The sequence below is a fragment of the Naegleria gruberi genome (assembly GCF_000004985.1).
Source record: "Naegleria gruberi genomic scaffold NAEGRscaffold_46, whole genome shotgun sequence".
NCBI lineage: Eukaryota > Heterolobosea > Eutetramitea > Acrasida > Naegleriidae > Naegleria > Naegleria gruberi.
The window spans coordinates 255,210-276,674 of NW_003163281.1; the positions used below are offsets into that span (position 1 = coordinate 255,210).

At 34.8% G+C, this 21,465-nt stretch overlaps 8 protein-coding genes across 8 annotated transcripts; 1 reads left to right on the forward strand and 7 right to left on the reverse strand.

Moving 5' to 3' along the window:
* Positions 1-63: 63 nt before the first annotated feature.
* Positions 64-444, forward strand: NAEGRDRAFT_71438 (uncharacterized protein; the record flags this gene model as incomplete). The annotated part of the gene is made up of 1 exon (XM_002673435.1): positions 64-444. The coding sequence occupies one exon, from the start codon at positions 64-66 to the stop codon at positions 442-444; it is 381 nt and encodes a 126-aa protein (XP_002673481.1).
* A 79-nt stretch (positions 445-523) lies between these two features.
* Positions 524-2,675, reverse strand: NAEGRDRAFT_51582 (uncharacterized protein; the record flags this gene model as incomplete). The annotated part of the gene is made up of 2 exons (XM_002673516.1): positions 524-2,274; positions 2,324-2,675. 2 exons carry the CDS (start codon positions 2,673-2,675, stop codon positions 524-526), a joined length of 2,103 nt encoding a protein of 700 aa, XP_002673562.1.
* Positions 2,676-2,818: 143 nt separating this feature from the next.
* NAEGRDRAFT_58984 (uncharacterized protein) lies at positions 2,819-12,906 on the reverse strand (the record flags this gene model as incomplete). Its single annotated transcript, XM_002673517.1, has 1 exon — positions 2,819-12,906. One exon carries the CDS (start codon positions 12,904-12,906, stop codon positions 2,962-2,964), a length of 9,945 nt encoding a protein of 3,314 aa, XP_002673563.1. The 3' UTR covers positions 2,819-2,961.
* Positions 12,907-13,045: 139 nt separating this feature from the next.
* On the reverse strand, positions 13,046-14,533 carry NAEGRDRAFT_58985 (uncharacterized protein). Its single transcript, XM_002673518.1, has one exon. It carries the CDS (start codon positions 14,518-14,520, stop codon positions 13,117-13,119), a length of 1,404 nt encoding a protein of 467 aa, XP_002673564.1. The 5' UTR covers positions 14,521-14,533; the 3' UTR covers positions 13,046-13,116.
* A 532-nt stretch (positions 14,534-15,065) lies between these two features.
* NAEGRDRAFT_71442 (uncharacterized protein) lies at positions 15,066-15,749 on the reverse strand (the record flags this gene model as incomplete). The annotated part of the gene is made up of 1 exon (XM_002673519.1): positions 15,066-15,749. The coding sequence occupies one exon, from the start codon at positions 15,747-15,749 to the stop codon at positions 15,066-15,068; it is 684 nt and encodes a 227-aa protein (XP_002673565.1).
* A 165-nt stretch (positions 15,750-15,914) lies between these two features.
* On the reverse strand, positions 15,915-17,150 carry NAEGRDRAFT_71443 (LRR_RI domain-containing protein; the record flags this gene model as incomplete). Its single annotated transcript, XM_002673520.1, has 1 exon — positions 15,915-17,150. The coding sequence occupies one exon, from the start codon at positions 17,148-17,150 to the stop codon at positions 15,915-15,917; it is 1,236 nt and encodes a 411-aa protein (XP_002673566.1).
* Positions 17,151-17,427: 277 nt separating this feature from the next.
* Positions 17,428-18,147, reverse strand: NAEGRDRAFT_71444 (uncharacterized protein; the record flags this gene model as incomplete). Its single annotated transcript, XM_002673521.1, has 1 exon — positions 17,428-18,147. One exon carries the CDS (start codon positions 18,145-18,147, stop codon positions 17,428-17,430), a length of 720 nt encoding a protein of 239 aa, XP_002673567.1.
* A 191-nt stretch (positions 18,148-18,338) lies between these two features.
* On the reverse strand, positions 18,339-21,137 carry NAEGRDRAFT_56285 (alpha-actinin). The gene is made up of 2 exons (XM_002673522.1): positions 20,710-21,137; positions 18,339-20,583 (listed from the first exon to the last, which is right to left on the reverse strand). The coding sequence occupies exons 1-2, from the start codon at positions 21,074-21,076 to the stop codon at positions 18,392-18,394; spliced, it is 2,559 nt and encodes an 852-aa protein (XP_002673568.1). The 5' UTR covers positions 21,077-21,137; the 3' UTR covers positions 18,339-18,391.
* Between the last annotated feature and the right edge of the window lie 328 nt (positions 21,138-21,465).

Consider the following 21,465-nt stretch of genomic DNA (forward strand, 5'->3'; position numbering starts at 1 on the left):
GTGATTGGTAAACTCAAATTTGCCTACGATTTGTGGGGTGATACAATCAATACTGCCTCAAGAATGGAATCTACAGGTGTCCCGGGAAGGATTCACATGAGCAGATCAACCTATGAGCGTGTTCATGACTTGGGATTCAAGTTTGAGGAAAGAGACGAAATTATGGTAAAAGGAAAAGGCAAGATGAAAACCTATTTACTTCACAGCAAGCACCACTTGCCAGCTTTGGAAGAATATGACATTACAGTTAGTACAGACGCTATTCCAGTGGAGAATAATGGATTGGAAGCAGCAAGATTAAATATTCCAAAAGTGAAAAGCATGTCTGGTCTCTCCCAAATATCAAACTTGGACGACTATATGGTTTCAAATAGGTCTGAAACAAGAAGTTATGGGTCCATGAGCCAAAGAGGAAGCGCTGAAGATTTTAGTAAATATCAATAAATCTGTTGTGGGCTATGAATTATTGGAAGTATTGGGTTATTTTGAAATGAAATGCTTTATTAAACATCTATCTTTCATTTTACAAGTCACCAATGGAAAGGTTGCTAGAACTTAAATGGGATTGTTTGGTTGAGCTGATGTTAGACATTTCGGAAGCCATCTTTACTAGATCTGCACTCAAAAAGGCAACACACTCAGAGAAGGTAACTTGTTGATTATTGTTCGGATCAATGGTGGAAATACTTGTCATCAATTCAGACTCATTACAATTTGGATTTACCGTCATTAATAATCTCTTAATCTCAACTTGGTTCAAAATACCATCTCTGTTGATATCAATTTCTCTAAATAATTTGACAAACTTGTTTAGGAACTTTTCATGTGATTCCAATTGGAAGTCCAATAATACATCGATAAACATCTTGAATGGAACCTTGTTTGACTTTTCAAAGCTCTTATTAGATTGTGAAGATCCTCCTGATTGGTTGAGAGAAGCTTTTTGACCTTCCATAACAGCGTCGTTAACTCTGATAATGACAGTGAGTGAATCTTCCTTATTGTACATGTACTTGATAATGTCAACCCATTCATCTTCATTCAAATCGCCATTCACTCTGTTTTGAATAATTTGAATTAATTCACTATCTACCTTCTTACTATACTTTCCTCTAAGGAATACCTTGAGGAGTTCAACTGTAGTGTCCTTAAGTTGTTTTTGAACAAATCTGAATTCTTCATCAATTTCATTTCTCAAAATCTTTCCAAAACATTTGACATCATTGTCTTCTCTGGAAAATCTCTTAACAGCAAAAGTAATGGCAGTAGCCCACTCGAAAACGAGGCTCTTTAAACCGTACTTTTGATTAAGGTATGTATATAAGTGTTGTTCCATGGTTTCTCTTGGTAATTGATTGTCGTGGCATTTCTGGTCAAATCTTTGCTTAGATTGATATATTTCTTCTATTACTTCTTTTAATTGTTTAAGACTTAGAGGTTTCAACTTAGTTGGTTTTGTTTCTTTTGGTTTGGCAGTACTTTGGTTCAAAACCTGGGTTGGAGTGTTTGTGACTTGAAGGGCAAGTTTCTGTCTATTGACTTGAATTTGATTGAGCCTATTCTTGTATCGTTCAATTTCTACTTTCAATTCTCCAATTTCTTCAGCCATTCTGCTTCTTTCCAGCTCTTGTTGTCTTATAATCTTATTCTTTGCCTCTTCGCTTTCAGATGCTAGCTTGTGAAGAGCTTCAGTCTCCTCTAATAATTGAGCAATGTCCTTATCTGCACTATCCAACTCTTTTTGGAGTGCCAATAATTTTGAAAAGCACTCCCCCGACACTGATTTGATAAGTGAATAGTAAAAATCACACAAATCAGAGTATGAATTCTTAACAATTGTTAAAATACTGGCTGCTTTCTTATCAGTTTGAGCCACCTTCTCGATAACATCCTCGAATGAGATATCAAAGAGTTGCTTCTTGCTATTGAAAAGTTCGGACTGATAATTGATCGAACCTTGTGGTGTTGTTTCTCTTTTCAAGTCGAGCAGTACTTTTAAGTTTGGAATCGAGTCAATTACGAAGGGTGTCTTCTTTCCCAAGTACAAACAGACTGCTTCGTGAAGTCTTTTTGCATCCTTAAAATCCTCAACACCAATTTCTTCACTAGTAGTGCCATTGCTTTGTGGGGTTGATGCTTCTTCTTGTTCTATTGGAGGGATATTATTTGTATCATCATTGTTCCGGTTATCTGTATTGTTGGTTCTTTTTGGTGATGAGTTGTTTTTGCTTGGTGAATATTGGGGAGGATCTGCATCAGGAAGATCTGTGAGTGCTGTTATATATTATTTAATATTAAATTATTACCTATTATCTATACTTACGAGTTCCATTAAAAGATTCCAAATTAGAAAGGGAAACGATAATTTCATCTTCCTCTTGTTCGTCAAGGGTAATATACAAGTGCTTGAGAGAAGGTAGGGAAAACAAGCCTGAAAGAACATTCTGTGATGAATTGAAATTGTTGTTTCGGAGATCCAAATATTCAACTCTTTGAAGACCACTCATATCTGAGGGTAAGTATCTCAACTGATTATTTGCAAGCCTTAAAACTTTGAGGTATCTCAACTTGGAGAGATCGACAAGAATTTCATCCAAAGTTTTTAAACCACAGTGCTCAAGAGAAACCTCCGTAGCATCTGGGTATTTGTTCATAATTTCGTTAACCTTTTCCATGGTTAATGATATATTATGATGATGAAGATTATAATAATTTAGCTGATGATGACTAAAATTCCCGCTTAAACCTTCTTTCGTGGTGTGATTAAGGCTTCACTCTAGTAGGTATTTTTTTTAAAATCATTAATCAAATCAATACTTGCAACGGATGGATTTACAGTGAAACTTGGCGCCACAGTAATCATAGCCTTTTTATTCACTCACTTTGCTTGTGATAAGATACGGTTTGGAAATGGTGAAACATCAAGGATAACAGAGAACGTCTATTACTTTTGATTATTTCTTAGAAGGAAAGTCTATACAATACATAGCAAACGCGATTCACAAATGTTCCAATAAAATCTTGTTCTTGATCATTTGGTATTCTTGGATCTTGAATAGTGACACCCTCAATCTTTGGTGAGCTGGATCGTTGTTGTAATTCTAGTAGTAATTCTGGCTCTTGTAACAATCTCTTCTTACACAAATAACAAGAGATAGTGTTGGAGAGGATTGAATAGTTAATGTGAAGTAAGTAATTTTGGCCTGTTGCACTACTGTCTGGAGTGATAATCAAGTGTTGAGCAGTGCCATCCTTTTTGAAAATACTCCCAGCCCTTTCTCCTCCATAAATATTCCACAACTCTGAGATGACATCATTCCAAGGTATATAGTTGGCCTCAAATATGGACAATGTAAAATCATAATCGGTAATAGGTGTCTTGATCCAAAGGGCGTCCAAGTCATTGAAGAGATTTTCACTAATCTTGAAATTGAGAGCCATTTCCCACAAAATATCAAGCTTGAATGAATCCTTAACGCTGTGGAGAAGGTTGAGAAGTTTTCTCTCATATTGTTGAGCCATTTGAGTGACAATCTTGTACATGTTTTCTTTGGAACCTTCAACATCAGAATCATACGGATGTCTATTGGTAGCATCTGCAAAGACAATGTACATTGTGAGATTCATTGTAGAGTTTTCATACATTTCTTCAGACATTGGACTTGAAGGAGAGATGTGAGAAGTTGAATTTTCAATACTCTTAGTGACAATGACAGAGTATGAGTAGTCTGCCTCATCATGTGAAATATAGGTATCCAAAATAAAGCACTCCTTACTCTTTTGGTTGAACTTGACACGATATCTTTCAGAATTCTTGCAAATATATTCAAAGAAGAAATGGAAAGGATCATTCAATATTTCTCTTCTCTCCAAATTTCCACTAGCCTTTATGTTGGCCTTTTCTCTCATAATATCGGCAATGTCCTTAGAATTTTCAAATACGATATGATGAGAGTGGAGAATATTTCTGGTGTGAGGAGGTGGCTTTGGATAGAATTGAGCAAAGTCCTTCAACAAGCACATAAAACTGAGAGAAGGAGGAAAGCCAGAATAGTCTGTAGTGAGGTAATTCAAAAAGTTTCTCAAATGGAAATCATAAGAAAATGAATTCATGTGGAGTGAGTGTTTGAATTGACTGACTTTCTTCAAGAATTCTCCTCTGGAAGAAGAACGATTATGCATCAATCCTGAAGGTTTTTGAGACACTGTATCGGATACATAGACATTCAAGTAGGCATAAATACTGTCCAATCCAAGCTCCAAAAACAAGACACCTTCATCCATTTGTTTTTGGAAATAAATAGTTGTTGGTTGAAGTTTGATAATTTGGTTACCAACGACTTGAACCAATGGAGTAGGTTGTTTTGGTTGCTTTTCTCTTGTGATTGAAATTTGAAGGTTTGGTTCTGCTCCAGGAGTTGAAGGAATATCGTTCTGCTCGGATGGATTCAAAAACACATCAGAAATATCCAAAGATTTGACATACTCAACATATTCGCTAAGGAAAGATTCAAATACCTTTCTGTGGTATCCAATTTCACGTAAATTATTATTTTGGGTATCTTCAAAGGATGAGGTATTACCAAGATCCATCTGTTGAATAATTGCTGCAGAGCTTGAAGATACAAATGAGGATGGATCGAAAAGTATTCTTCTTAAAGGATTGAACAAGAGAGGTACTCTACAGAAGTGAATCAATCTCGAAGTATTCTTAATGAGTTGGAAATCTTTCGATTTGAGACTAGTAGAGTAGGATTTGTTATTCCAAAATCCATAAATTTTAGAAACTTGTTGTTGTTCCACCTTCTTCTTGTAATTTTGGTGGACAATGTGCTTAAAGTGGAGACCATGAATTAAGAGCTGATCTTTCTTTGATTCTACTGGGGTTCTTCTACTCAAATATCTGCCAGGATTCTTATCTAGATCATAAATTCCTTTCAGCAAGGAACCAAATTGATTCTTGCTGGATTGTGGCTTCTTTTCCTTTCTGATAGGTTTGGCAACTTCACTCTTTACCTCAACTGTTGCTACTTGTATTGGTGTTGTGGTTTGAGGTGTTTTGAATCTATTGTAAATTTGTCCTCTAACATCAGGCATTTGTTTTGGTGCATTCATGGTGGATGGAGTGGAAGGTGTTGTAGTACTTCTCCTGATTGTGGTTGTAGTTTTAGGATCTACTGGTGCATTTTGTTTGTTATAAATCAAGAGGTCAATATTGTTGAAGGCGAATTGAACTTCCTTTTGTGGCTTTCCACTTTGACTTGGATTTAAAGGATTTGATGGAATTGAAACCAAGTTACTAGAGTGTGAGTGATAGAATAAACCAAGTTTTTGATGGAGAATGCTATTCAATAAGTGAGCTCTACATCTCAACCATGAGACAGTTTGATGCAAGTGATATTTGAATTTTTCAAACTGAGGAGACTTCCAGTTGTAAGCTATTACTTGGAGCTCAGCACTTGTGAGGATAATGACAATACAACATTTTCTATTATATTTGAATGAATTTCTATAGTTAAATCCTTCCAATGATATTATATCACCAATCTTGATATTTTCACCAATATTAATAACTCTATCATTATTTTGCACAAGTATATTACCGGCTATCATGGCAAAACAAACATTGTTAGAATCAATCAAGTGGTACTTTTCTGTGAAATCTTCACTTCTAGAGTATTTGACAAAGTTTTGCCTTCCGTCTGTGCTGACAAATGTAACTGGTCTAAATTTAAAGCTGTATACAGAGAGTAAGTTGTAGAGATCTCCAATAAAACGTCCCATTTCCCATAATGGTAAGAAAATAGATGCTCTGTGTTCAGTTAGTGTTGGAGAATCAATTCTGGAGGCTTTGATGGCTTGAGTTTGTAATCTAGCTAAAAAGTATCTGTTGAATCCTTCCAAACTCAAAGGGTTTGTAAATAGTCCACATTCCACAATATAATCAATAACAGATTGGTTAACAGTTTGAACAATCTTTTCTAAAAGGGAAGGAATATCAACTTCTCCCTTCTTCCAAAACTCGAACAGTATCTTTCCATTCTCACTTGACAATGACTTGGAAGATACTTCTGTTGTTGTCCCTACCTCGTCATCCTCATCTTCAGAGTCAGAGTTACTGCCTTCCTTCTTTAAAATGGGAGCACCAAAATCTGTGTAAGGAATGTTTGCAGGTTCTTCTTGCAAGTTTCCAAGCTGAGAGACACCTGTCAAATCGCAAACATATGACTCCTTCATAGGTGGGAAAACTGTAACCATCTCTCCATTTTGATTCAGTAATGTTAATTGTACACAAGCTATACCTCTGCAATTCACTGTTGAGGTCATGGCTCTTGAGAAGGTATTCTGTGTGACAGAGTTGAACAAGAAGGAAAAGTCCCAAGCTTTAAATACCATATCATCATCCTCGTCCTCGGTAAATGACATGTAGGCCTGAGGATTGTTACTATCAGTAGAGTCATCACTACTAGATAAATAGAGTTGATTCATAAAGGTCAACATGTTATTCCTGAGGAATAGCATGAACAAGAGCTTGTTGTTAATAAACTTTGGAATATTGATTAACACACTTTTTTGTGGTTTTTGTAGTAATGGTCTAATAAACTCCAAATCTTCAACTGTAACTTTGAATTGTCTGTTTCTCAATAATAAATTGGAAATAATATTCATAGTGAGAGCAGATAATTTTCCTTCAATAAGATTTCTCAATTGTGCAGTAATTTCCGCACTTGGAGAATAGACACCATAGACTTCCAAAACTATGGAGGATGTCTTATTCTTCAAATCCAATTCAGCATACAAATATTGACCCATACTTGACAAGGAAAGTGAGTAATCTTTCAATTTCGTCTTGAATTCTTGGTCGGATTGTTCAGGTTGTTCTGGTATTTCAGGAGACTTTTCAGTGGTTGGTGACAATACATCTACCTGCTTGTTACCATCAACTAGTTGCAAATAGAAAACTCTACCACTTCTTTCCTTGTAGACAAACATTTCACTTCTGTTAGCAACAATGAACGGATTAAAAACTGCTTGATTCAAGTGATTAATAGCCATAGCAGTAGTCAAACGACTATGAAGAGGGAAAGAAATTTCATATGTCTTTCTACAAGCAAAGTCTCCTTCCTTGAATTTTTCTGGATTTGGTTTTTCATTGTCCTTTCTGATAAGTTTCTTGTCTAGAGTATTGATTTCATTTTGAAGAGCCTTCTTATCCTTTTCCTTTCTGAAGGGTAATAGGAGGGAGCTACAAAGTCTGGTATCATGTAAATTGGAAAGAAGTAACAGAGTATTCACTCTCTTACAAATAACACTGATTGCCTTGAAAACAACACTAACCACATCATTGGCATGTTTAGTGGATAATGCAGTAGGTGAATAAAACAGCATTGACATGGATTTTTTGTTTTCCACCCTTAATATAATCCAGAAGGGTAATTCCAGACAAGATCTTTCCATTTCAATATCGTTATCAAAAATAACCATTTCCAAATCATCCAATTCCTTCTTGTAGAGATTGTACTTGTTATTATCAGAGGTTGCATCTTGCTCACAAGCTTTATCAAAATCCTCAAATATTGTATGCTTGGAACAACAATTTCTCTTTCTAAAGTAAAGAATGTAGTGATTTTCAATATTCTTAAAGACCAAGTTCTTACATTTGGCCATTTCTTGGTGGAATAATTTCAATCCTTCAACAGGGTCGATGAAAAAGAGAGGGATTGAGTGTTTTTGGTAACAGGTGGTTGGCAACTTCTCTATATTATCAAAAACCTTCTTGATTGAATATGAAGTGATTGGATGAGTTTTAAGGAGAGCATTCAAAATTTCTTTGGAAATAAGAGCTTGGAGACGCTTATTAGTTCTAGACATTATTCTTCGAATGTGTCTTGGCAGGTATCCCTTGTCGAGGTAAGGTGCTGCTTCATCTGTTGGTACATCAGCTGATGAATCCTCTTCGACATCGAATACACTTCTTGCATAGGCAAACTGACTTTCAGTTACATGATTTCTGAACATCATGAGTAAGTCCTTCTTGGCTGGTTCGAATCCATTCACAGCCGCAAAGTGTTTATCAGGTGGAAGAGTAATACAATAGAGTCTGAGAGAAGTCTTTACAGAGTTTAAAGAGTTAATCCAGTCCAAATCCATACTAGAACGAGTGAAACTCTCAGGTTCCTCTTCTTCATCTTCACTATCTTCGTCCTTTGAAAATGCAGATAATACTTGAGCAAATTCACCCTTGCTAGACATGATTGTACTGGCAATTTTGTCAATTGGCAGTTTCTTAATAGGTACTTTGATAGTGGAACTTATATTCTCCGAGTCATTATCAAGTTCATTCCAACTATCGTGATCCCTCTCAATTGGTGATAAAACACATTCCATTCTCATGAACACTGGGATGGTAGAATTTTCCAACTCTACAGAGTTGAATGTATCAGTCAGTGAAGAGCCAGAACTATCTGTTAATGAATCAGAAGCATGATCTGAGTGAGGATGAGTATCTGCTCTTGCTCCAGCAGATATACTTGTTGAGATGGAGTGAATTTCATCCTCTTCGCTATGGAAACTGCTAATTTCATCATCAGAAGCTTCAGCGTCAAAATCTTCATTCTCAATTTCTTCTAAATGGTCAAAGCTCTTGGCACTATTCTTCTTCTTGAGAATTTTTGGATTAGTAGTAGTGGTTGTCTGATTCTTAGTTTTTGGTATCGAACTTTCTCTCAAATAGTAATGATACTTAGTTCCTCTGATATCATCAAAGTACTTTTCAATTATAGCCTTGAAGGAGGCTGCCATTGATTCGCATGGACTTATTCCATTTTCTCCCTTCTCGAAGAAGTAACTTCTTGCCAATAGTATTGCTTCAAAGAATTCAGACAAGTCAATTTCCTCCCTATATTCGTAACAAGATTCAACAGCAGATACAATATTTTCTCTATCAACCAAAAGTTTTTGGTTAAGATGCTTATAAACTCCATAAGATAAACTGTAGGAGTGAAGATTAGTAACAAAATCACAATATGAAGCAGAAGAAGAAAATGCTTGCTCCTCCTCGTGCATTAGCATTGGGTGTGCCTTCACATTTAGAGGTCCATTCTTGGAACATACTAACTTTTCAATTGCCTCATTACGTTTCAGATTCTCGATGTTTAAAAGTTGGTCCTCGTTACATTCACATACAATAATGTTGAAGTTTAACTCCTCTCCATTCACTTGAGCAGGAACGATTGTTAAAATAAAGTCCTTTTGTCTTTCAGAGCCAACAGTTTCAAACACTCTTGCAAAACATCTTGATTTGGTATTTAAATTGAGTGGAATCCTATCAATGTTCAATTCCACATCATTGATATTACTAAGGAATTTGATGAGTCTGTCATAGAGTAAAATATTATTCTTCTTGCATAATTCCGACTCTGATTCACTTGAAATTTTAAAGACCTTGAATTGAAGGTCTTGCTTCTCAGATCTATCAACAATACCCTTTAGGTTGAAAGGGGTCGGAAGATTATTCTTTTCAGCTTGGAATACGGCAATATTGTTATTATTTCCTTTCCCGGATTTACATGCCGTAACAACACATTCAAAGGTTGAAAATAGAGAAATAATTTGCAAATCCAAATTATAAAACCAATTATCACACAAATCAGTGTAAAATTGGGAAGAATCAGAGAGAGCACCACTCGAATGGGTCACATAACCTGATTGTGGCTCAATCCAAAGTTCTGTAATCAGCTTCTTTTCTTTCTTGAGGATGTGAATACAATAAAAGACCAACAATTTAGAAAGATATTCCGCATCGTTGAAGGCGTTTCTTTTCATCATTTCCAATTCCTTCACAAATACAATAGATTGTTTTGAAGAAACTAAAGAGAAACCTTCACTAAATCTCTGAGAGAAAATGGAGGACAATATTCCAGCAACATTCAATCTGCCACCAACAGACCATACCCAATTTTTGTGCTTCATATATGAAGTATAGTGTGGAGGAGCAGAGTAGAGTGATTGATTATACTGTGATTCATCCTCTCTACAGTTGGGCAGCCTGGAAGCAATATCTGGGAAGTGTTCACTCACATAGAAATTGGCTGAAATTCCTTTCTGATGGAATGTCCTTGTTATCTTTTCTTTGAATTGTCGAATAATTCTAGAAATTGTGAAGGAAGAAACATTAAAGAATTGGAATTGAATCTCGATTGGTGAATTGAAATTACTCAGCAGTTTCAAAAGGCAAAAACCAGAAGAAACACAGCTATCCTTCTCTTCCATGCTTAATAGAGAAGTATCATCTACAGACTCGTACAGGTAACAGGTGGAATCCTGCTCTGAGAGGAATAAAATGTAAAAATCGTCTGATATTTTTGTTGAAGACCAACTGTTGTCACAAAGGGACCTCAGTATTGAAATATGATTTTGAACAGTGGTAATTTCCGTTGTTCCTGATTGAATTTGGGTCAAAATCTTTTGAATTATCGAATCTGATCTGTGTAAGTGTTGCTCGTCATTGTGAGGTGAGAGCATCAAAGTTTGTCTATCAAATAAAAAGTCTTTCTCATGTTCAAAATTAATATTTGAAAGGTCTAACTTTCTGATAGGTGTTCTGTTGGTGCATGAGCAATTGTCAGCAAGATTATGATATTGCTCCAGCAGCACATCCTCGATATTGATCTTTTGAATAAAGTCCTGCACTGATTTGAAGAAGGACAACTCCTTATTTTTCTTTTTCAAGTACATCTTGAATCTTTCTTGATTGGATTTGTGCATAAATGCTGTGATTGTCACCACAATTTTAAAATTTTTTAGTTTGGTGAGTGCAAAATTAGTAAAATTACTACTCGACAGCATTTGTAAATCTTGTTCTTCATTGAGAACATCTGTTCTTTCTATTTGCATTCTGTAAATAATTTCAATATTTCTCCTATAAAGTAAACTCATTTTGATGGATTTGTAATCGAGTTTTTCCTCTTCTGCCTTGAACTTGGTAAGAGAGTCTGTGTTTGTTGCGTATTTCAAGTCCATAATTTTGAAACCTTGTTTTGCCCTAGTTTTCAAGATGGAATCCACATTGGTCATATTCAAACTGTAGGCAAGGATTTCCGATTCACAATAACCCTTCTTTACATCCTTTTTTATATCGGTCTGTGTGGTGAAAACACTCCCTTCTCCTGCAGAAATGATTAAACTCTCATTCTCAGCTGCCAATACAGGTGTTGGCCTGAATAGCAATGCATGTTGGAGTGCATTAGTCTTTTTTCTATCATTTTCTGATGGAACTTCTTCAATATACTCATAATCAATATAGTAACCATCCACACAAGCGATAAATGACTCTACCAATTCAGAATCAGGCAGATAACTATATAAGTAAGCCCCTTGGGATTGATTGGTGATATTAATTGTTGCAAAACTAATATCCTTTTGATTAATGCTCAGTATTGTTTCAGGAGTCAAATCAGAAATATTGAAAACGTTATCACTAATGAGAAGGAAAATTGGGCATGCATCTTTTGGTAAAAAGTCAAAAGCCAGTATCGAATCAGAAATGTAAGTATTGAATTTAGAATCAGAAGTCTCCGAAAGACTTTTAAGAGAAGGTCTAAGAGCATTTGAAGCCATATTTTCAGTTTCGCATAAATTTTGATAAACCTTTCCTAGAACCTCCACAAGATTTGTCGAAGTAATATGATAATCTTGAAAGAGACAATAAACTGGTCTTCCAGCCATTCCAATAGCAATACAAGAAACATGAAGCTCTGGTAAAATTTCCTCCGAATAATTTGGTACAATAATTGGTTGTGTTAAATGTGTTAAAATATTCGATATTGTCTTGAATACTCTGTCGAATAATACTTCTCCTGTTGTTGTATCAATTGCAAGCATAGAAGGACTAATATCCACAGTAATAACAATTCCGTATTTTGAATAAATAGTATGAACCAATGAAGTTGGTAAAAGTTCTATTCCTAAATCCTCAGTAAATTCCTCTGTTGATGCAGTCGAACTAACAGTCTCAATGGTATCAAGATGTCCATGAAATTGGTTAAACTTTGGTGATGATTCATTTCCATTATAGAAATTTGGTGGCAGAATAACAACACCACCTCCCTGTTGATTACTTCCTCCATAGTGAATCTGATCAATACTAATACTCCTCACAATATTTGAATTTGTGGCTTGATGTAATTGATCAATACTCATACTCCTAGGAATAGAATCATGAGTAAATGGAAATTGATTTAAATAGGATTCATCAGAAATTGTTGTAGTTGGTGAATTTTGCATTGAATTTCTATCCATAGAATATTCTGAAGAGTGCATAAATCCACTCGTAAATGTTGTAGATTCATCCATAGAAGATGAATTATGATGGTGATGATGAGAATCAACATGTTGATGGTTTTTCAAAAATCTATTCTTCCTAACAGATAAATCTTTACAAGTCTTGATAGAGACCGAAATAACCTGAATGTTTTTGCTATTATTATTGGATAGGGAAGGAGAAGTAGGTGAATTTGCTGTTGTTGTTGTCGACAACATTGAAGAACGAGGAGAAGAGGTTACTTGCTCATGTGCAGCACCATCATGATTTTTCGTTATTAATTGATTAATATTAGCATGAAGATGATTCAATTGCCATACCAATCTCTCGGATTTTCTAAAGAGTGAATAGTCTTGTGATTTGAGAAAAACATGTTTTGCTCCAACATTACGTCCAATATTATTACTATGAACCATATGAATAGAGGAAGAAGATAATGCTCTCTTGGACCGATGATGAAGCACTGGTCCTCCTCCATTCTCATCATGAAAATCATCCTGTGAGAGTGGAAGAAAGTCTTCCGAAGTGATCAACTCTAAAGGTTGTTGTTGTGTAGAGGGTGAGGTTGGAGAGGTCGTTAGCATAACATGATGACCGCTCCACATATTTGTGTTTTATATTGTTATTAGTTGGATTACTCTGCAATCAGGATTTGTTGATGATTAAATTGTGATGAGGTTTTCCGTTTTCTTAGTTTAAAGTTTTTTCTTTTTTTTCAAATTTCAAAAATTAATTTTCTTGTTTTTTTATTTAATTTACATGTGATAAACTAATTTACTTCATTTCCATTAATGTTAATGGAAATCTAAGAGGGATTGATTGGCCACTGCTCCATTTCTATGAGCACGAGGGGTTACTGCAGAAATTTTAACCCTCTTACTATCAAATTTTTGTTTGGCTCTGTCCACCAATTGACACATTAATTTGAAATTTTCAACAACAATCATTTGATAAATTTCTTCATCTAAATGATGTTTCTCAAAGTGAGTAAAGAATGTTGGAAAGTCATGACTATCACCAATTCCAAGCAATTCCATAATGGACTTGTTTTCAACCACATACCACTCATAGAAGAGTTTCAACAATTTCACTCTTTTAATTCTACTTTGATTGATTGGATCTTCTTTAACTTCAGGAATATTAGCTTCTGTTCCTGGTTGAGAGCCTTCTTTCTTATCTTCTAATTGAGAAATATCAATAATTGTGCTATCTTTCTTAATGTATTGATTGAAAAGATAGAGATGGTCAATTTGGCTCAAACAGAAAACTGGTGGAGTTTGAGCTTGTCTATTGTACATATTGACTAAATACTGATAGAAACTCATCACCGAGTTCCTTTCTTGACTTACAAGTTCTTGTGTGTCTTTCATTGGAATTGGGACGAAAATTGCATCAATTTTCAATTCCTCTTCCTTTTCTTTGAGATGAGCAAAAAAGTGTTCCAATCTCTCCTTCATAACTCGTGTGAATAGAGCTGGGCAGTCAATGAGAGAAATTCTTGAGAAATCAGACTGATTAATTCGCTCAATGGAAGCCAAGTGATTGGTGTAAGATCTCAAATCTTCTTCATCTTCACTGACACTCCAATTTTCGTTAGAGTTTTGTAAATGAGAAGAATTACCAACAATGAATGGATTGGTGAGATCTGAGTTAAGATTCTTGCACGTCATGTTCAAAAGAGTGGACTTTCCACTTCCAGTTTCAGATAGAGGAATGAATCTGAATTGGTAATCTTTTTCTGGGAAATTTTTCAAACTTTCAATAAGTTTAGTTCTCTGCGCATCAACAGAACCGTCATCACTCAACAATGCCTTAGTAGCAGCTGAGTAACTTTTCGTAGTCAACTCTCTAGTTGACAAACAAGTTGTCTCTGCACTGAGTTCCAATCTGAAGCTTGCGCAATTAGGTGGAGCAATGACAAGAAAACGACGTGTATTAATTGTTTGGTTTTCATGCTCTCCAATCTCAGTGACCTCATCCTCACCAGTGAGAGTGAAGATTTTCTGAGTGACCTTTGATTGTGGAAAGTATACTTTCAAGGTCATTGTTGGTAAACTGGAAGAATCAAATAAATCTCTTGGGAGTGTAACTTCCCAAAGGCAATTACCGAGTTTTTTGATGGATAGCTCCTTAAGGGTTGGTTCTTCTGGCTGGTTGGTTTGAAATTGATGGTATGAAGAAGATTGCTTGTTTCCCATGTTCTTGTTTTCTTGTTTTTTTTGTTTGTTATTGAGATTTGTGGAGTTCAGACTGGTTTCTCTAATGGAGATGGAAATGGCTAGTATTTGCTTCACGTTTTTGTTGTTCCTAATTGAGGTATGTCGCTTCTTAATGGGGTTTTCATTATCGTGCCGATAGATTTTTTCATCACGTTTGCGCTTAATTAGTTTCTTTCATTGACTACTATTAAATTTTCATTTGTTTTACGATTTATTCAATTGAGGAATATTAAGGAATTATTTATTGCAACAAACATTTTAAAGTTTCAAATGCACTTTTCCAATTTAAAAGAAATGACTGTTTAATAGGAAAGTTATTAACAAACGAAATTTATCTAAAAATTGATAACAACAAATTTCCAAATCACGTTTCGAAAAATAAACGAACATTTAACATGTTCCAATAATTCCCTAGATGATTGACTACATCAGATTGAGATTTGTCTTTCAAATTTAAGAAAATTACCAATGTTATAAAGATTTATTCATTATAAACTCTTTTGTAAGATTCCATTTGAAAGTAATTAATATTCATTTTCATCTTGATTGATCAAACGAATGTTATCATTATCAACAAGGTTATCATCATCTTCCTCATTGATAGGTTCCTCTTCCTCAGGATTTATTTCAAATGAAAATTGTAGCTCTCTATCTGAAACCTCAATTCTTGGAAGTTTGGTCAAATATCTTGTAGGAGCAAATTTTAACGAAAGTAAATTAATAAAATCCGAATCATATTTGGCAAACCATTGAATTCCAATTCTAATAGTTTTTTGATTTTCTTCCAATACATAATTTTCCAAAGTAATTTGACAATTAGAGTGGAATTCCTTAATTTTCTTTCCTCTTTGATAAATTGTGAATCCAAATCCAATTGTTGGAACTGTGATCACCACAACACATACCAAAATTGGATAAATAACATTAACATATCGGGAAAGTAATATAATTGCAATAATTGAAATAATTGTAACCACAACCATAATCACAGCATATATAAATGCCGTATATTTCATCAATCTATCGGAAGCATCAACATTTCTCACACACTTCCTCACAATTTTAGAACAATTTTGCAAAAATGATTTGAAATGTTGCCGATTGATTCGATTTTCAAAATTCAATGGATAGGGCGATGAAGGAAACCTCTTACTCTCAAAATTGAAAGGAATGGCATGTGTTTGGTTAGTAGATAGCAGTAGAGACATTTTTTTCTGTTGGAGTTTTTACAAAGGTGAACGTTAATTTCCATTTTCCTTCCAACTCGTCTTGGATTTTTTTGTAGTCAATTGAAAACTTGGTCAATTCACATCATTTCACTTGAAATACTGTAAAATATTTAAGGATAGATTAGCTTTACCTCTGTTTTTTATTTAAATGTCGAGACGTTCTAATTGTTTCATTCGTTGAAGGAATTTTTCTCCAACTTGAGAAATATCATTTGAATAAATACTGAGAATTGTCAAGCTTTTTGATTGACTAATGAATTTCGCTCCATTGTCACCAATGTTATTTTCACAAATATTAAGAGTAGTCAATCGTTTCATTCCACTAATGTGTTTAGCTCCCCTTTCACCAATATCATTACCACAAATATAAAGACTGTCCAACTGTTTCATTTCACTAATGTTTTTAGCACCTTCATGGCCTAATTGATTATATCCAATACCAAGAAATTTCAATTGTTGAAGTGCACTTATTTGTTTAGCTCCATTACTTTCAATGTTACAGGAAAAAATATTAAGATTAGTCAATTGAGACATTGCTCCAAGATATTTTGCTCCATCACCAATCTTTGCATTATTAATAGAGAGAGAAGTTAATTGTTTCATAGAACTAATGTGTCTAACACCTTCAATACCAATAAGATTGAAACTAATATCAAGTTCGGTCAATTGATTCATTCCACTGATGTGTTTAGCTCCTTCATCTCCAATATTATTAGTAAGAATATAAAGACTAGTCAATTGTTTCAGTTCACTAATAGATTTAGCTCCTTCATCTCCAATTTCATTTTTGGAAATATCTAGATATGTTAATTGTTTCATTGAACTAATGTGTTTAGCTCCCTCTGTACCAATGCAATAACAATTCCCGCTAATATTAAGTTTAGTTAATTGACTCAGTTGACTAATGTATTTAGCACCTTCCTTATCTATATTATTGATACTTATATCAAGATTTCTTAATTGTTTCAATTGACTAATGTATTTTACCTCATCTGTACCAAGATTGTTATATTGTACATCAAGATCAGTCAATTGTTTCATAAATTCCAATATTTTACAATCGAACATAATTGTTAAACTTTCCCTATCTACTTTCAAAGTTTCAATATTTTGTAAAAATTGACCTTTCAACTTGTCATCATTGTTACATTTTAGCGAAAGTTTACCTCTTTCCACAACAACATTCAACCATTGTTTAGAAACTAAGGCACAATTCATTACAATAAATTTAAAATCATTGGCGTGAAAGGATAAAATTTCATCAAGTACATCATCAGGAAAAGGAGAATGAAAATTGTTCATTGGCTTCACAGTGGTAGTAGTAGTGGTAGTGCTGGTTGATTCTGCTGCAACAGGTTTGCTTGTTTGATGTTGACACATTTTTTTCAAGTTTTTGGAACTTTATAAAGTTTTGTCATGCACGTATTAAAGATTACAACATTAAAAGAACGGGTAAATGCAATCTAAACATTTTGTTACATTTCCAGTAACAGATTCCCATGTAGAGATGTTTGGTAAATAAGGTTTTACAATGGGTCGAATCAATTGGCAGAAACATTATCATTGTCATGGTGGAAGTTTCATCACCAATATTCACACATGTACAATTTCTAAACATCATGTAGATGCTCTAATAGGTGTTGAGAGTTTGATATCTTTATTTGCATTGATATTCTTCATTTCCATTACAAACACCAACCTTACCATGACTGACTTTAATTCTAGTTTCACACTTATCAATACTTCCAGTAAATGTTTCAACAGAATAATCTGTTGAATTACATGATCTATATCTTGGTCCATATAAATTCCATTCACAAAGTTCAACAACTTCTCCAATTGCCTTAACTATTTTGTTCTTGCTGCAATTTTCATTATCAGTGGAATCTTCATGTTGAACTTGCCACAACATTTTTGGAATGGTTTCTAATGGCAACTTTCCACATACTCGATGCATCATACCAATTCCTATTTTAGCACAGGAAAAGATATTGGAAGAAGATTTTCCAGAACAATATTTACATGTTTCATCACAATCACGATCAACCACGAATTCTCTTTCATTGCAATAGGCCTTTTGGTAATTGTCTGGTCCAACTTTGATACATGATTCTGATGCCTTGTAGAGTGGTTGCAATTCCAGCTTGATTAATGATGCCATTTTACATTCTCCTCCTTGGAAGTAATAATCCTGATAGAAAAGGTCTGTTGTTGAATTATTATTCACTATTATCGGAGCAACATCTTTCAATTTTGATGATGCTGATGATAATGGTGTTGTACGAATATTCAAACCATTGGCAAAGGAAACACAAGACGAGAAACCAATAACGACAATAATCAATAGGAGAAAATTGAAAGTGTTGTTGTTGCACATTTTTTTTTAATAAGGTTCTCAAAAAATCTACGGCGGTTACATTGAGCAGTCCTTCATGAAAATAATTACACAATTCGGTTTCACAGTTACTAATAACATGAAATTGATTTCTTGTTGGAAGAAAAATAGATTGCATTTGTTTGGAGGAGTGATCTTTGGTGCATACAGTTTAGTAAGTTGAAAGACAATTTGAAAAGTTTGATTTTTTTATTTTTTGAACTAGTAGTTAAGGTTGGTGTATCAATTACTTATTGAAAGTATTGTTACAGTAGGCAACATAGTCATAACCGTCACCCTTCTTTGGCATTTGTTGCAACAAGAAATCAGCTTCAGCTGGTTCCATAACAGATCTCAATTGAGCTTCTGTGATAAAGTCCTTTTCACCTGCCAATTGCTTGAATGATTCCATAACGTCCTCATAACCAGAACCTTCAGAACCAATTCTTCTCATGTAACCCAAGAATTCATTGAATTCAACGAAACCATCCTTATCAGTATCAACGACAGCAAAGACCTTTTCGACTTCCTTATCATCAATATCTTCACCCAATGAACAGACACAGGCCTTGAAATCTTGCTTTGACAACTTGCCATCTTTGTCCTTATCAAAGTACTTGAAGGTTTCTCTAAAGTCCTTAATTTGTTCTTCAGTCAAACCTTCGTTCTTATCAGTGAGGAGAGTGGATTCAATTTCGTAGATTGACTTGTCGACGAACTTTTCCAAATTGTCACGAACTGACTTGATTTCAGATTCAGTAACCTTTGACAATTCGAGAATTTCACGAGCTTCCAAATCCTTCAAGACAGAGATCAAGGATTCGTATTGCTTTTCAGATTCAGCTCTGATAACAGCAGCTTGTTCCTTAACCTTTTGCAATTGTTCTTCGAGATTTTCAGTGTTTTGTCTGATAGTGTTCAAACCGTCCTTTTGTTCAACAGCAAATTCAGTGTACTTGTCACACAATTGAGCGAATTGAGCCAACAATTCTTCGTTACCTGACAATCTTCTCTTTTCTTCTTCCAAATTCTTCTTTCTGTCAGAAATGAGGTTACCAGCTTCCTTGAATTGGTTGTCCAAATCATTGTTATTAACAGCAGAGTATAAGTTTGGATCACCACCAGCATTCTTAATTTCATCAACCAATTGATTGATAGCATCCAACAATGGAGCTTGTTCAGCATGACGATTTTCAACGTCACCCAAAATGTCAACAAAGACGTCAACATCCTTAACACTTGAAGCAGTGATTGGTTCGAGCAAAGCAAGGGAAATATCATCCAAGAACATGGCCAAACCTTCAGATTTCTTAGCCAAATCCAAACACTTGCCCAACAATGCTTCCAAGTTCTTCAATCTGTCGTCTAATTCTTGTTTCTTATCATCAGACTTTTGCTTGACATCATCTTGACCATTCTTCAACTTATCCATAGTTGACTTGACTTCTGGAGCAGCTTCATGTCTACCTTCAACAATCTTATCACCAATAGCATTGGTTTCATTCAATGACTTGTTAACACCAGCCAATTCATCTTCAAAGGTTTCGTGAATGTTAATCTTGGCTTGCAATGCTGAGACAGTATCTAACTTGTTCAAATCTTCCTTGAAGTAACCCTTATTCTTACCATCTTGCCATTCAGAAATCTTCTTGGCACGAACTCTGAAACGAGACAATAAGATTTCCAACTTCTTCATCAAAGTGATATGTTCTCTCAAGGCCTTATCATAAGTATCTTGCTTCTTGTTCAAACCGTCCCACTTGTCATTGATGGTGGCAGTTGACAAATCAGTTGGTGGATTGTAGATTGGTAAACCTTCGTTCTTTTGCTTGGTACGAATGTTGGACAATAACAATTCCAAATCGTTCTTTTCTGATGATTGATTTGGCTTTTCTTGATCCTTGAACTTTCTGAATTCTTCCTTCTTATCTTCAGCTTTGGCCAATGAATCACCAAAGTGTTCGAAAGTTGGATCAGAAAGTGAGTCAGTGTTGGTATCAATCCAGTCAACCAAAGCTTGAGCACGCTTTTCATAATCATTCTTCATGTTGTTCAATTCTTGTTCACGTTGAGCAACCTTAGCCAATTTACGACCAGCCTTTTCATTTCTATTACTGGAAGCGAAACGTTTCCAATAATAAGCAACATAGGTCATGACTGACTTATCATCAGGAGTAAACTTGATCATGTCATCAGCATCTAACAATTGTGGAATATCCAAATGCTTTTCAGCAACATCAAAGGCAAGTTGGAGATTTTCCCTAGCATTGGTTGGATCCAAAGAGTCAAAATCTAACAAATCAGGTCTGTGTTTGTGAATCAAGGCACAGAAAGCCAAACCATCTTGCCATGATCCCTTGAAATCTTTAACATTGACATTGTTGTAACCCTTGGTCTTTTTCTTACACCACAACAATAAACCTTCTCTGGCAGAAAGTTCTATTCATTTGGAAGAGTTGACGAGTTGAAAAAGTGATGATTGACAGGTGATTGAATTAAGCCAGCAATCAATCAAAAATTAAAAAGTGTTAAATAATACTGTTAAATACATGATAACAAACATACCATCTTCAGAAATGTCTTGAATTTCAAACTTGTGAATCAAACACCAAATCATACCCAAGATTTGTGTCTTTTCCTTATTGACAATTTGTTCAGCAGAGAATTGCAAACGAATACCAACACTTCCAATGAAACTGTTGACTTTATCAACAACCAAATTCAAGTTGGCAATCTTGTGGAACTTCATACGTGGATTAGCATAGAATTGACCCAAGGTTTCATCAGAAATGACTTCATACAAGTGAATCAATGGGACACCTGTTTCGAATTCTTCAATGATATCTTCGACTTGGATGCTTCTCTTACGGAGATGAGAGTTGACCCACTTGGTGAAGGCTCTCATTTGGATACGTTCCCATTCAGCAGACATTTTTTGTGTTTACTGGTAAAGTGTTGTACAGAGGGTTGGTTTTGTTTTTTTTTAAAAATGTTTACTTCTTGTGTGTGAATTTGATCAACTTTTGATTGATGGGTTTTGATGATTGATGGGAGTGTCAAGTTGTCAATACGAGAGAAAAAGTGATGAGAGCTGGAAAAAACCTTTCACTGCTCTCTTCAGTCATGTGCAAAGATAACCCAAAGCTGTTAACAAGTGGCTAAATTTAATCAAGTTTTATCAAGTGTCAGCAACCATCTTGCTTTGGATGTTTTTTAAGGTTGACTTGATGGTTTATTTTTACAATGAATATTCAATTTGGTAAGAAATGCTCTCGAGAATATCTTCCAATGTTGATTGAATTGCATAATGTCTTGTTGAAT